This window comes from Heterocephalus glaber, unplaced genomic scaffold (genome assembly GCF_053883595.1).
Source record: "Heterocephalus glaber isolate CG9 unplaced genomic scaffold, H.glaber_assembly_v1.0 deba00000896, whole genome shotgun sequence".
In the NCBI taxonomy this organism is placed as follows: Eukaryota; Metazoa; Chordata; class Mammalia; order Rodentia; family Bathyergidae; genus Heterocephalus; species Heterocephalus glaber.
Window position 1 is genome coordinate 4154993 of NW_028258170.1, and position 14666 is coordinate 4169658.

Sequence of the window (14666 nt, forward strand, 5' to 3'; positions counted from 1 at the left end):
TCCAGGCCTTCTTTAAAATCTGAGTGGAAGCCTCCTTGACCCCTGAATCTTGCCAAGCAAGCAAGGGTCCCTGAGCTTCTCAAATGAAAAGTTTACACTTTTGCACCTTTGAGCCTGTGATGGGTAGTATCTTGATTTGTGAGATGCCCTCAAGTCATCTTCTTGTGCCTGTATAAAATACCTGGTTTCTTTGTAATGGTGCTATTCTTTTCATCAACCACATCTCCTTTGGCTTCAACTTGGTTTTATGGGGTCAAAATTCATTTTTTCAAATTTTTCTGCTTTGTTTTTCGCCCTTGATTCTCACTATAAATCTGGCTAAAAGCAGCCAGCAGTACCCACACCACAGCCTGAGAGCACTGGGCTTCCTCAAAATTTACTCTGCCAGATCAATTAGTCCACCACCCTTAATCTCAATCTCCCACAAAGTAAAATTTTCTTTTAAAACATGTTAGTCAGTGTGCAAATGATGTGTTAAAACACTTTCTAGTAACCTTAGGACATGTGGTACTTAAAATGACTAAAATTTTAATTACTGAAACAGTCCCAGAATAACATCTTCCATCTGATTTAATTGTAATAATGATCTCAGAAGACCATTCTTTCAGCAAATGATCAGCCTCCTACATCACCTTGACTGTTAATAAGCTAATCAGCTACAAACTAGGGAATATGCCACTTACTGCACAGACAAGTTCTGTATGTTAATAATGCTAAAAACCAAACCAAAAGTCTTACCAACCCCGAGTAACAGCTTGTATATTCGCCAATGGACTTGAAATGCTCCTTTCATGCAGATTAACACTATTGCCTGGCTTTCTTGAAGACACAAAGAATTTCTTAATTTTACTCAAATATGCACAAACTTGATATAAAATATATCCCTTTGTGAAAAGCTATGATTTATTTCAGCATTATTTTTCACTTAACCATTTAAAACCACTGAATTGAACTCAGCCTTGGCAACTTAGTAAGACTCTGTCTCAAAAAAAGGGCTGGGGGGGCCAGGGATTTAGCGCAGTGGTGCTGCACCTGCCTGGCAAGGTCCTGAGTTCGATCCCTGGTATAAAAAAAGAAAAAAAAGGTGAGGGAGGGCTGGGGATGTACCTCAGAATGAAGGCCCTGGGTTCAATCTTCAGTACTGAAAAAAAAAATCACTACCCTAAAGAAATCTCTCCCTCCCTCTCCTTCTCTCTCCATCTCTCTTTTCCAGCCCTTAAAAATTTTTTTTTTGAGTTATTAAGTTGTCCAGGCTGGGCTCAAACAATATACTTCTGCCTCAGCCTCCCAAAGTGCTGGGTTTACATGCATATGCCATCACACCCTGCTAGAAATTTCTTTTTAAATGAAAAAAATACCATGTTCATTAAAAGGGAGGGGACTCATGTAATTTTCATTGTGTTTTAAAGAGATATAATTATTATACAGTGATACTTCAGTTCATGAATTGAATTTGTTTTATGATTTTGGGGAAGATGGCTGTATTTGTGTTTGTGTGAGGAAGATGGCTGGGGTTGTGTTTGTCACCTGATGTGGAGTTCGTGAATGGAAGCAAAATTTTGTTGAATGCTTTTGAGAACCAAATTGTTTGCAAACAGAAGCATTCTTTAACTGAGATATTACTGTACTTTAAAAAATACTTCTAAAATGAGGCAATATGTTAGACTGGCTCATGCTATGGTCACTAACATATTATCTAGCCCTAACCTAAAAAAAAAACAAAGGAAAAGCTGATCTTGGCACTCACTTGCACTTTTCATCTCCATTACAAAGTATACTTGAGTTCTGGTTTGAGATCAGGTTTGCCTGGTAGCCTTGAAGAGTAATTTTCCCCTTTTTATTCAGCATTTCCCTTTGATCATGTCAGACAATTCATCTTTTTGAATGAGTAATGAAGAGAAGGAATGTTGAATCAGGTTAAGTAAACAAAGAATCTGTCACATAAGGCAAGTTTAAATCCTAGTAAGAGCATCCATGCAGGACAAACGGAAGCATTATTCTTTTGAAAACATTATTCTTTTAAACAGTGTGTAATGACATCCTCCCTAGGGGGAGAGGGGGAGAGAGGGAGAGAGGGAGGGGGGGGGGGAGGGAGAGGGAGAGAGAGAGAGACAGAGAGAGAGAGGACTTCCTCTGCGTCATTTTCTCATTCCAAGAATAATGAGTGAAGTAGAGTTAAAAATCAAACTTGTGGTTTTTTTTAAGTAAAAAGATTCAAAATTAGAACTGCAAAAAGGTGCTCACAAGAATTTGTCTGAGTTCTTGTTTTTTAATTAATATTGGTATTTCCATGAATAAAAAGGACAAATAGGAGTAAAGGTTTTTACATTAAACCTGTAAATGAATGAATGTGTCCTTTCTTCAAAACTAAGGCCAAATACATTTTCTATTTTCACAGGACAAGTATATCAGACCCAATATCCTAAATGAAAGATAATTTATTCTTTCAGTTCTTTTTAAGCATATCAATTTCTTATGCTTAATCATAAAACTGTGGGTTTCGTTTTCAGTATTCTGTGTTGCTGTTACCTTCCAAAGACTTGAATGCAAATAACTTGGAAAACTCAGTTTTTAAAAGTTTGGCGTGACTTAAATATTAGAAGTTGGCTTTTTTAAAAAAAGATGCTTAAGGCTGGTCCGAGTGCAGTGGTGTTTATAACTAATTGATCACAACCAGTTAGAGATTTCTTTGTTCCTTCTCCACTCCCACTGCTTCACTTGACTAGCCTTAAAAAAAAAAAAAAATGTTTAAAATGTTTAAACAACAAAAATGTGAAGGAGTAGAGAAATTGCTTCTTTTGAAGCAAACACTACTTTATAAATTTAATGAATGCATGTCCAAACAATGATATCTCTCTTTAAAAAATTTGGAGGAAAAAAAAAAAGATTTTGGAGAACATGTTACATTTTGAATATGACAACACAGAAAGAACATACTAGGAAAAAAAAAACAATTACGATCTATTTATTTAACAAAATAAACTTGAAGAAATTTTTCTATTAAAAAACATAAGAATCATATCCAAATTAGGTCTCCCATATTCTTTGGTATTAAAATTTGGGATATAAAATATTTTATTTTGAAAAGTTTAGTCATTAGATTTATAAGTTTTCCATTTATAATTGTCTTGCTTATTGAAAAGACAATGAATGCATTAATCCAATCAATTATATGCTTACACAGACAAATATCACCAAGCAAATACTCATTTATAGATATACGTTTGGTACTGAAAACAAGAAGTTTTTGGTGAACTTCTACCATCATTTTATTACATTATATGAATAATCATCCAGGTCCTGTAATAGCAAATCTTGTCATTCATTCTTTAGACATCTATATTTCTTACAACTGTGTGTTTCAGTCTTTTCCATAATAAAGTATCTGGAAATTACTAATAGCATTAAATTAATGAAAATAAAACTGTTTTATCTAAATCTTTGTTTCTTTTAAGAAAAAAAATTACTTTAAAAAACAGACATTTTGTTCCTTCTAAAAGTAGTACTATGAGGATTGCTAAATTGGCAAAGCCAGACACTTCGAGAAACACCAGGGGACAATCAAGCTACTCTGATTCCTTGGATACATTCTTTTCTTGCTCCAATTCTGATTTCTCTTTCTGATTTGCTTCTTTCTTATGCAAACATGTCTTCCTTTAATTTATTAAAATGAATCTGAGAAAAAAATTTCAGTAACTGGAGCAACAGTTATTTTTTGCATAGACTCTTTTGACCATAAAATGATCAAGCAATTCATAGCTTCAGTGCTAACACTGCGACTGGGAACAAGAAGAATACAGCCACAGTAAGATACAGCCATCTATCAGAAGGACTGCGTAAAGACATCTTTGGCCGTGCAGGCTCTGAGCCCTCTGGAAATAAGTCAGTTGCATTGCCAACATGACAAAGAAAATTGCAATGTTCAGAATTAAGAACAGTCTGGTATACGAAGCAGACAGTATCGGGGCTCTGCTGTGAGTAGTTGTCACCATCCTCACCTGTCCAAACCGACCTTTCATTGAGCCCCCATTTTTTTTATGCTTTTCATATGTTACATCTGCAAAATCTAAAAGGTCTTTCATTTCCTCGTCTTCATCTATGGGTAATTCTTTCTGTGCCAAAATCTGAGCTTTTTGTCGAATCTTTTTCTCATTGACTTCAATCTGTGCAAAAATATCGGGGACAGCATCCACAAATTTATAGTGTTTGCCTGCCCGTCGGTTTTTCTTTGACTTGCTTTGCTGCTGCTGCTGCTGCTGTTGCTGTGATATGGCAAAAATCCTGTCAATGGCCTCCTCGGTCTGTCTCTTATCTGAAAATCTTAGCAGGCGCTCAGCAGTCTCCCTAAAGCTGGCTGTGTTCCGGACTCGGGACAGGATCTGTTTTTCCAGCAGCTGGAACACTGGCTTAAAATGCTGCAGGTTCTGTTCGACGATAGCAGTGTAGTCCTTCACCTCAGGGACAGAGCTGCTTTTGATGGCTGAACTCTGGTCAAACAGAATCTTCTGGCGATCTGCAATGACGTGTGCAAAGGCAGACTGTCCCGTGGTTTCACCTGTCCACAGGTAAGTTGCGTAGGCATGTTCACTTGTGGCTATGAACACATCCAGTTGCTGCCAGTCTCCATGGATGCTAAAGCTCTGGACATCCACAGATGGTCCTATGAAGAGGTACGCTGCCCTGGTGATGGGCTGTCGAAGGTGCATGGTGACGTTCACATAGTTTGTCCCATTGTATGGATAGCCCCGAGGGTATGTCACTGAGGCAAAGGTTGCTTTCTCACTGTAGCCAGTATCATCCATCCAGTACATTTTATACAGACCATCTCGCTGCCTGAGGAAAGCCCCATGGACCCCATCTACCACTGTCTCCTCAAAAGGAACATCCACATTGTGGAAGAAACTTGCTGCGGTCTCAAGGGGGCTCTCTTCTCCCAGGTGTATCTGGTCCACAAGGAGGAGAAGCTGTGGGTGGAGGAGGATCAGATTCCTCTGAATGTTCTTCAGCTTCAGCTGGGGGTTGTAAGCGTGCACAGCTTCTCCTCGGATGAACACCACCCCACCTTTCTCCGCTGCTGCAACCACTCTCCCCTGACAGCTAGCTGCCAGGTCATGCTTGTATTTAGACCATTTTGATGAGCAGTCTTCTGTGACCTGACCTTCCCAGGGAGAAAAGCAGGTCTTTGCCACTGCTGGAGAAAACATCAAAACATTGTTGAAAAAGGTGTACTTTGGCCCATAGAGAGCCTCAGTAATGAAAGGCACACCATTGGGAGCAAAAGTAAATGAGTTCTGGTCAGGATGTTCATGCCCTGCATTAAAATTCCTCCATCCTTTGATCCAATCTTTGTATTTATTTCTGTGGACAATGTCATATATTGCACGTCCCCCAAGCTTTCCTGACTTGAAGGAAAGGAAAGATCGATTGATTTCTGCAGGCAGTGCACTTCCATAAGTCACAACACCCCAGTCTTCAAAATAATGCAATGCAGGGGTGCCAAAATCTGGAGGGGGGACCAATTTCAGGCTGGCATCATACCTAAAGGGGTGAATTTTTAAAAATTAAATGGTTTTCTGATGGAAGTGGAAATAACTCACCAGAACTGTGATGCTACATGATAATAAAGCCAGGAGAGACAACACACAATGCTACCCAGAACCATGGTCAGGTGGCAGCGTTACGAGCATTTCTGAAAACACACAGGTAGCTGGCAGGCACGGGGAAAACCAGTGGGGACCAGGAAGGAGTGGATCTTCACAACTGTGATCCTGGGTTTGAGAGAGAACTGACTCCTGCTGCTGATCTCTGCATGGACCTTCTTCACTTGACAATGTCAGAGCCACCACCCAAGTTACAGGGGCTCACAGACTTAACCATTCCATCTCCATTTCTACTTGAAAGACTCCTAGTCTAGGAAACTTCATGCTAGGATCTGGACTCTGACAAGCCTTGAGTTGTAATGAAGAACTGTTCTGTCAGAACTGATACTACTGAATGTTTGATTTGAAATCAGTTCCTCCTGTAAAAAGATATAAATTAAAACAGGGTAGAAATTCATACATGAGATATAATTTATTGCCAATTTCTCACCTAAGAATATAAACATGAAATTCCAGAAAACTGTCTAATCTTGGAGGGTTTATACTTGTAGCTACCACTGCCTAGGCCAGATCCAAAGATTTCACTTTGCTTTGCAGATTATGCCATGCTTCTTACATAATATTTTATTTATGGTAAATGTTTAATATTAAAATAATAATTAACAATTAAATTTTTACACTAAGACCATAGGTTTTTTAAAACCAGAAAATTCCAAAAAAATACAAATGAAAATGATGGTTTACTTTTGATTTGGGGTAACTGCCTTTAACTATCCTATGATTTGGTGCTCAAAGGAAGAGAGGTGGACACATATTATCAGCTTTTACATACTTTTGCCTACTGAGTCAATCACCTGCGGTATAGTTATTGTTACTGGTGTTTGATTTTAGACATTTCATAGAGTCTCAGTTTCAGGACATCAGAAATCATGTTTCTACTGAGGTCCTGTTAATGTTGGTGTCTCTGATGTGATTTATCAGACACAGACACAAACTGAACTGGCCATCTTTCTTTGTTTTTGGTGGGTTTTGTACACTCCTATAAGGAAAGACAGTTAACTACAGTTAGATTTAGCACTAATCTGACTCCTACTGTCAGCATTGTAATTTGGTTCTTTACCTATGAGTAAGCGAAAACACTATTAAGTAATCCCTCCGTATCCTTGAAAGGAGTATGTTAACATACTTAGTTCTTTTGTGAAAATAGTTTTTAAAATGCTAGTTAACCACAGACAGTTTCTTCTTTACCAGTATTTTTCTAATTGTTTAAACTTTGAAAAAAAGAATAATGAAAAGCAAACTATAGAAAGCTTATTTTGCAGTTGGCTGTAAATTCCAAAATCTCAAAAAGACACCAAGGATTAATGATTATCTGGTTCCCTATAACTTTGATTTTCAACTTATTGGATGCCAACAATATATTTGGCACTACTTTCAAAGGAGATCCAAGCTTCTCCTTCTGGGCTTAAAAGATTACAGCAAAAAAAAAAAATTACATGGCCCTTTTATTATCAAAGTGAAGTTGTCAAACACTTTTAAACACTCTTCAAAGTTTAGGAACAGCTTTGCTATTAGAAGATTATAATGCTCCATTACCAAAACAAAATAAAATATTTCACTACTTTTTTCTTTTCTTTTGGTACCAGAGATTGAACTCAGGACCTTGTGCTTGCAAAGCAGGTGGCAGAACCACTGAGCTAAATCCCCGGTCCAACTTTTTTCTTTTTGATATGCTCATCAGAATAATTTGGTCTAAGTTTTGTGGGGGTTTTTTCTATGATTTTTAAAATGATGTAAAATCAAATCATGCTAATGTATGAAAAAGTACAAGCTAGAACATCTCTAATATAAGAGAACTAAGAATCATGCATAGCAATTAGATCTTAAATGTAAAGAGATGTTTTGAGCAGAGGTTTATACACTGTGATAAGTGGAACCGAAGCTGTACATACATAGGTGATAAGGGAAGGGATTTAAAAGGCCTTAGCTTAGTTTTTCTTTTTAAATACAAAAAAGTTAATGCACACCACACATAGTACCCCAGGTACCATTTCGCCATGAAGCCTGCCCACCATGTCATACCAGAGGAACTCCGTGTGCAGAGTGCACCAGCGCTGCCCTTTGGATGGAGTTCCTGGACCTTCCACCACACGGTTCCTCCTGATTTGGTCAGCCAGCCAGTTTCCACTGCCATTGCGCATGACAAATTTATCCAGGAACACTAACTGGCTTTCTGGACCATAAAACCAGTTGTAGTTTGAGTCTGCAATAGCCACAGTTCTCTGAAACCCTGGAGAAGGAAGTTTGAATGAACTGACATGTTTAAAACTATATACTCCTATAAAGATCTAAACATGATTTCCAACTTACTTGCAAATTTCCAACCACTTGCAAATTATAAACAATTGTGTATCCTGGATAAAAATAAAACCACAAAGTCCACAGTCTATCCATGCCATTAATCATAATTCCCCTGAAAGTCTTCCACAAATCTTGTGTGCAAGTTTGTATTTGTGATATGGCAACTTGTTACTGGTAACAAACATGCCACGGCTATTAATGTGTACAAACATTGCCTTCCTTCCTCATTTTCCAGTGTGCACTCTAGGAATGATCTTATTTGCATCTATTCATAGACATCTTGTAGTCAGCAAGTTCCTGAGCCTGCAACGGGTACCAGTCTCCCACAACTCAACTTGCACTGTAGGCCAAGACAGTAACATAAGGTGCTTCCATGTGGCCTCCAATAAAGTGGATGTTATATGGTATATAAAATTCCAGATTAAAACCTAATTCCCACAACAGAGTCCAATAGCATGTACTTCTGGAAGTTAAAGAAAGTGCAAGGATCATAAAGTCAGGTATCATTCTGCAATAAGCAAGAAAAACAAAAGTAAGACTGGATATGCTCCAGTTATTTTTTTTTTTGGCACCGGAGATCGAACTCGGGTCCTTGCGCTTGTGGGGCAGTCCAGTTACTCTTAAAAAGGAAGGATGGAAGAAAACTCTGGGTCAGACAGAAATAATCATTACCAGAACATCAACTGGAGCAAAAAAATTAAAAAATAAAAATAAGGAGGGCCAGGGATTTAGCTCAGTGGTTCCGCTGCCTGCCTCACAAGCACAAGGACCAGAGTTCAATACCTGGTACCAAAAAAAAAAGAAAAAACCTTAAAAATAAGGAATGCAGTTGAAAATAGACTGACAAAACAGAATTTCTTCTAAAATGCTACCATGATTGTATTCACATTTAAATTAATGATTTTACTTTCTAATATTTTAGTAAATGTTCTTCAAGTAAATCTTATAAAATGTGATATTCCAAAAATTATATTTCATGTCCGAGAGTTCCTTGAAAGCAGAGGATGTTTTATTTCTCTTTAAATCCCCTGTCTAGTATGATGCCTGGCCTATAAATATTCAACAGAAGTTGAACTGATAGGCACAAATATCCTTGTAAATGCTCCTCTTAAAGGTGCTCCTAACGCTCTTTCCAGTTTAGGAAGTACCCATACACAGTTCCTAGCACATCCAACCCCTGAGATGGCTGGCTGCTAGATCTTAGCTCAAATTACCAAGCACTAGGAACTATAAAGTCTCCTGCTTTAAAGGTATGGCCTTCGTTTATCAAGATGAACTGCAAGACAGACTTCTATATGTCTAACAAGCAATAAAGCAATGTGGTTCTTAATATAACTCTAAACTAAATCTTAAAAATTTGCTCTGCAATATTTTTTATAACTAGTCTAATACAGGAAATTGTATCTAATTCATGTATATGCAACCAGAGCAAAAAGATTTAAATACTGGTTTCTCTGTTGCAGGTCTAGAATGATCAAATAAAAATTGTATTTCCTTGGGGAAAAATCCATTGTGATGGAAATTTACCTCCTAAACTTTTCTAATATCTCACTCCTGTTTCAGAAATGAGGAAAGCTATAAAGCTTTCCTAGAAATAAATTATTAAATCCAGTTCAGAAGGCTAAAGTACACAGCAATACAAAGTAGAAGTTTTATAGCAACTGTCTTTTTTGCTTTTCATATTCTATACTATTTCAATAAAATATTTTAAAAAACACTAAAATACATACATATAATCTTTTATTTTTTTGAATCATTTCTGCAGTGTTTGGAAACAAAATTAAACACTAAAATTAAACAGGACTGACCAGGAATCACAGAAAAAGGAAAAGTCCTTCTGTTGTAAATAATAATTGCAACCACAACAAAAACACCTGCCCAAACACCTGCTCTTCTCTTCTTGTTAGGGAGTCAAGCAGAAAGAGCTGGAGAATGACAGTCTTAATCTTTGAGAAATGGGATCCAGAAGGAGCTCAGAAATAATTTCCAGAATCCCAAGAAGCCAATATTTTGAAAAGAGGTTGTGAGTCTACACATATGAGAGACAGAGTTGATAAGAAACTCTCCCTGCTCAGTGCCATAAGGAGAGTGTACTGCTGATCACTACCACTCTTGTTCATTTGCAAAAATCTCAGACTGTACATTTATGCATGCTTAATTTTGCCTAGGCTTATCCCTTCTATAATTAAAAACAGTCAATGAAAGAAAAAAGAAAAAGGAAAACTGACAACTATTAGTTTCTACTTTATTTAGATTAATAAAAGTGAACTTATGAGCCTTTAAGTTTATATATAAAATATATATAATATATTATACATCTATAATATTATACATATATTAATTGTATGTGTATATGTATACATATACATATTAATTTTATGTATATTATATTATATATATTAGCATTAAGGTTTTATATATATACTTTTACATATATATATATGTCTATCTGTACACATATATAAAAAAAAGTATTGTGGGGGATAGAAATTATATTTGATTATGCTCCAAGCTTTATAATACCCAAATCACAAATCTTCATGTTAGTTCCCAAAATGTTCCAGCTATATATAGCTCTCAAATTTTCAATTTTCCTGATTTATATATATTTAAAAACTCTTTAAATCCAATATGACAAACCTCACAGACCTCATTTTCATAATTAAAAAAATTATAATTGTGTAATATTTTCCCCCTTCTGCATCCTCACTATACCTGGCAAGATGGTTCTGTACATAAATGCAAAGTGTCGTTTAAGCCAAGGATGGCCAAAGTGGTTGATGCCAAAGTGCCTCTGCACGAGGAATAGATATTGGAACAGAGATCTGGTGGTGTAGCTGCCATATGCCACCCCTTCATAGAGGGAGCCATCAGTCACCTCCCGGAGCAAGACCAGAGATTTCTCCATGATGGTCAGAACTTGTTTGGTCCACAGGTATGCTTCCTGAAGATATCCTGGAGAATAAAACACATGCAAAAAGTGACTAAAGGGATAAACAACAACTCAGCCAAACAATGCCCTCTACATTATCTGATCAGTTCATATTACTACAAATTGCATTTTGTAAAACTCTCACTTGTTAACATTCTAAATAATATCTTGTTAATAGAGGTAAGTAGCTGAGTCCTTGATATAAGTTAAGATGCTTCTTTATACAGGTTACTTATTAATTAAAAGATAATAAACACATAAATGATAAAAGTCATTCTATAATCTTTAAACAAAACTATATCATCTGTAAGATTACAAATCGAAGGTAACTTTGTAAGATAAGATTTGTACCTTGAGGCTCCTACTCATTTTTCCTAAGATCTTCTTGAAAATTCTTTTTGAAGTTTATCACTTTGTAAAACTTTCACTATTATTTTATAGGGTTTGTAATAAGCTATAAAATACGGTAAGTACTATGCAAAGAGTCTTGATTTGCACTGTCATTGTACCTTCATGCTTTATATGCTGAGATTCTACAGGGTTGGAAAAGGCAGCACAGTGGGCTGACAATCCACTGGAATGGGACGGTAAAAATGGCCAGGAGTCCTGAGTCTGCCAAAAAAATGAGCTATGTGATTTCATTCACGTGCTTCCCCAACTAGTCACATTTTTCAATCTCCCTACAGAAAATTTTAAAGTCTAAAACGTTTGATGAAATCTTTCGGGCTCAGAAATTCAGGTATTTAGGCAATAGTAACAACTCACATTTCTGTAACATTTATAATTCTCACAGCACTGAACAGAATGTTAATCTTTTTAACAACTTAGTTATGCTTTGTTACCCCCCAAATTATGGAAAAGTTGATTTGTTCTGGATCACTGGCATATTACTGGAAAAGAACAGAACTCTGATCTAAACCTAGGACTCTAGATTTAAGGATTCGCTGTTTTGTTTGATGGTTTTTAAAACACACAATGCCTGGGGATAAAATGAACCTTACTGCCTCCTAATCTGGGTAGAGCCTCACTGCTTTACTCCCACAAACGTGTGTCACCCTCACTGTTACCATTGTACCAGAGCCTATGTGGTATGCAGGGTGTAGGGATCCTACAGGCCCAGGGACCACCAGCTCTTGGCCTAAAACCAAGTCCCTGCCTGAGACCCTGCCCTGGCTCATGGAGACAGCGGCATTCTCTGGTGTGGCTGTACAAAGGTGCCTATTAATTGCACTTGGGCTCCTTTTGCCACCCAGTTCTACACTGGACATGGTTAGTCTTGTTCCTGGTTTTCCATTTCCATTTTCTGTCCTTTGGGTTTAAAATGCCAGTCATCTGGTTTTTCCTGTGTCCTCCATCTCCAACCAGATCCTGTGGTAACCAAGGCTACTATTCCCTGGATGTCACATTACCTGGTTTTCCATATTTCTTCTTTTTAACACCCTCTTTTGGTAATGTCTACTGGAAATACTTTGTAAACTGCAAACTTTTGTCAATACAAGGTACTGATATTGTTAACTGACATTTTCTTTGAAGATTTTATTAAAAATGGTGACTGATATGACAAAGAACAAAGTTAGGTTTGAGTAAAATCGGACATTGAGTAATCTATAAAATGCTAATTAATTTTATGGGGATATAAATAAGAGTTAAATGCTTTTAGATTTCTAAACTCCAATTATGTATTTAATATTCTAATAATTCACTGTGATCTTTTTTGGGGGGTGGGGGAGGGGAATACCATGGATTGAACTCAGGACCACGCGATTGCCAGGCAGGTGCTGTGATGCTGGAGCTATATCCCTGGCTATTCACTGTGATCTTAAAGCTGCTTTTCTTAAATACCTTAGTCATTTATATATTTCCACAGAAGTTGTAATTAAGTTAGAGTTACAAGGAAAAAAGAAGAGCAACATTGATGGTTATGAAATATGTTAATGCAAAGTAGCTATACAATCCATGAAAGCTCATTTTGACTTCAATGATCTAGCCTGGTTGTTTTAAGTCTTTAAAGAAAAAAGAAAGAATAGTAGTGTTATAATTCCTATTTGTGTGCTAAGAATATTCTTTTCAAATAATAAACCAGCTGTTTAACTTTTTTTCAATTTTTATTTTATATTCGTACCTCTTTGCAGCATGATTACATTCCTCATAGGGAGTTGGTACGTGTACAGAGTACATTTTAATTCTTTTTCATTCCCTTCCCTTACCCTTCCTCTTCACTCCTTTCATCTGTTGGTCCCCCTTCTCTTTTGTAAAAGATCTATTTTTGTACTTCCTATTATCTATCTTTTATTTTGCTCTTTATTTATATTTTGGGTTTCTTATATTCCAGGCTGGTTGTTTTCACAGCCAAAATTCTCTAGAAAAATAAATACTTATCACTGACCTTATGCTGTAAGAATATAGCCTGGATCATCTAGGCCATAATTAAGTAACCTGCAGGTTAATATAACTAGAAGAAATTAAGAAAGGGATACTCCTTAATTTGCTAAGTAACACCCTGGGTATGACTTCACCTCATGGCTCAGTTAGGATCCAAGTGTGAACATGTACCTATGGACAGCCATAAAACGCTTTGCTCACAACACAGACAGTATGACTGATGTCAGCTCAGGTGCTGCCTTGGCCATGATGTGATCACACACACCTTGATTCATTAGAACAAGACTTCCTGTGAGCAGAGCCATGCAGTTGGTGGGCTGATGATTATGCAGGTACTGAAAGCCCCATCCTCTCCTGTAGGACGTTTCATACATATATCCCGAGGCATTGGCAATCACTTCAAGAAACCTCTCCTGCTGCATTTTGCTCAGGTAGTTGTACAAGAAATCATAGGCAGTGGCAAAACCCACCAGGGAGTGAGCAAGTGGGACTTCATCCCAAGGAGCATCTTTCACCAACCTGTAGAGATAAACAGACCATGTCAGTGATTGCACCAGGGCTCACCGCTTCCATCAGCCTTCTGATGCAACCATTTCCAGGGCACAAACGAAGACATAATCCAGCAGGCTTCATGACAGCAAACCGACTTTCTTCCACATTAGACCCAAGCAAAAATCTACCTCATGTGAAAATTAGTTAACACTTTTCTCTCCTAGGCTGCTGGCAACATTAAGATTTTAAGAATTTTTATAAAAATTCAGGTCTATGTATACTTGCTATAAATGAAGAATTGGATATTGAAATTTAAATGTTATGTAGGAGTACAAAGGACCTTGTGTTTTCTAATCCTGCTAAATTCAAATACAAGTTCTAGGGGCTCCTAGAGATTTCTTAGTATTTTCTCTGTAGATGATCATTCCATCTACATACAAAGATTTTACTTCTACCTTGCCAATCCTATCCGAATTGTGTCATTTTATTGCCAGACTATTTTAGTTTGGGCCTAGGTTTCAAAGTTTAATGGACAGATAAAGAATAAGCATATCTGCCCTTGTTCCCCACCTTAAGGAGAAAGCATTGTATCTTCTCCATTCACATAAGGCGTTCTCGCTGGAAGTATGGAGTACATGTCTTTAATCTGTTGAGAAGGTTCTGTTCTACTTCTAGTCTCCTGATAGCTTTTACCACGAACAGCTGTAGAATTTAGTCCAATACTTTTTCTCCAACTAGTGACAAGATCATATGGCTTTTTCCTTTCCTCTGTTAAAATAATGACTTATGGGGATGGATCTTCCATTGCTGAACCAACACTGCCATCCCTATAATAAAACCACTTTCTACATACTGCCAGATCTGACTTCTAATAGTTTGTTTTGTTAAATAAATTTCTA

At 37.0% G+C, this 14666-nt stretch overlaps 1 protein-coding gene and 1 long non-coding RNA gene across 7 annotated transcripts in view; one reads left to right on the plus strand and one right to left on the minus strand.

The window, feature by feature from the left end:
* The window catches only part of LOC110346558 (uncharacterized), a 51406-nt gene that overhangs the window by 21041 nt on the left and 15699 nt on the right, over window positions 1-14666 (plus strand). The gene's annotated exons all lie outside the window — the stretch shown is intronic.
* Dse (dermatan sulfate epimerase) overlaps window positions 2950-14666 on the minus strand; it is an 84254-nt gene continuing 72537 nt past the window's right edge. For 4 of the 6 annotated variants that reach the window (XM_004869073.3, XM_004869072.3, XM_013067193.3 and 1 more), the window contains 4 exons: window positions 13541-13794; window positions 10677-10916; window positions 7683-7890; window positions 2950-5538 (listed from right to left, as the gene is read on the minus strand). In XM_004869073.3, the coding sequence (XP_004869130.2) occupies window positions 3768-5538; window positions 7683-7890; window positions 10677-10916; window positions 13541-13794 (2473 nt within the window). In that variant the 3' untranslated portion in view covers window positions 2950-3767. The remainder of the gene's footprint in view (window positions 5539-7682; window positions 7891-10676; window positions 10917-13540; window positions 13795-14666) is intronic. The other 2 variants (XM_021247825.2, XM_087207889.1) reach the window with 1 other exon arrangement.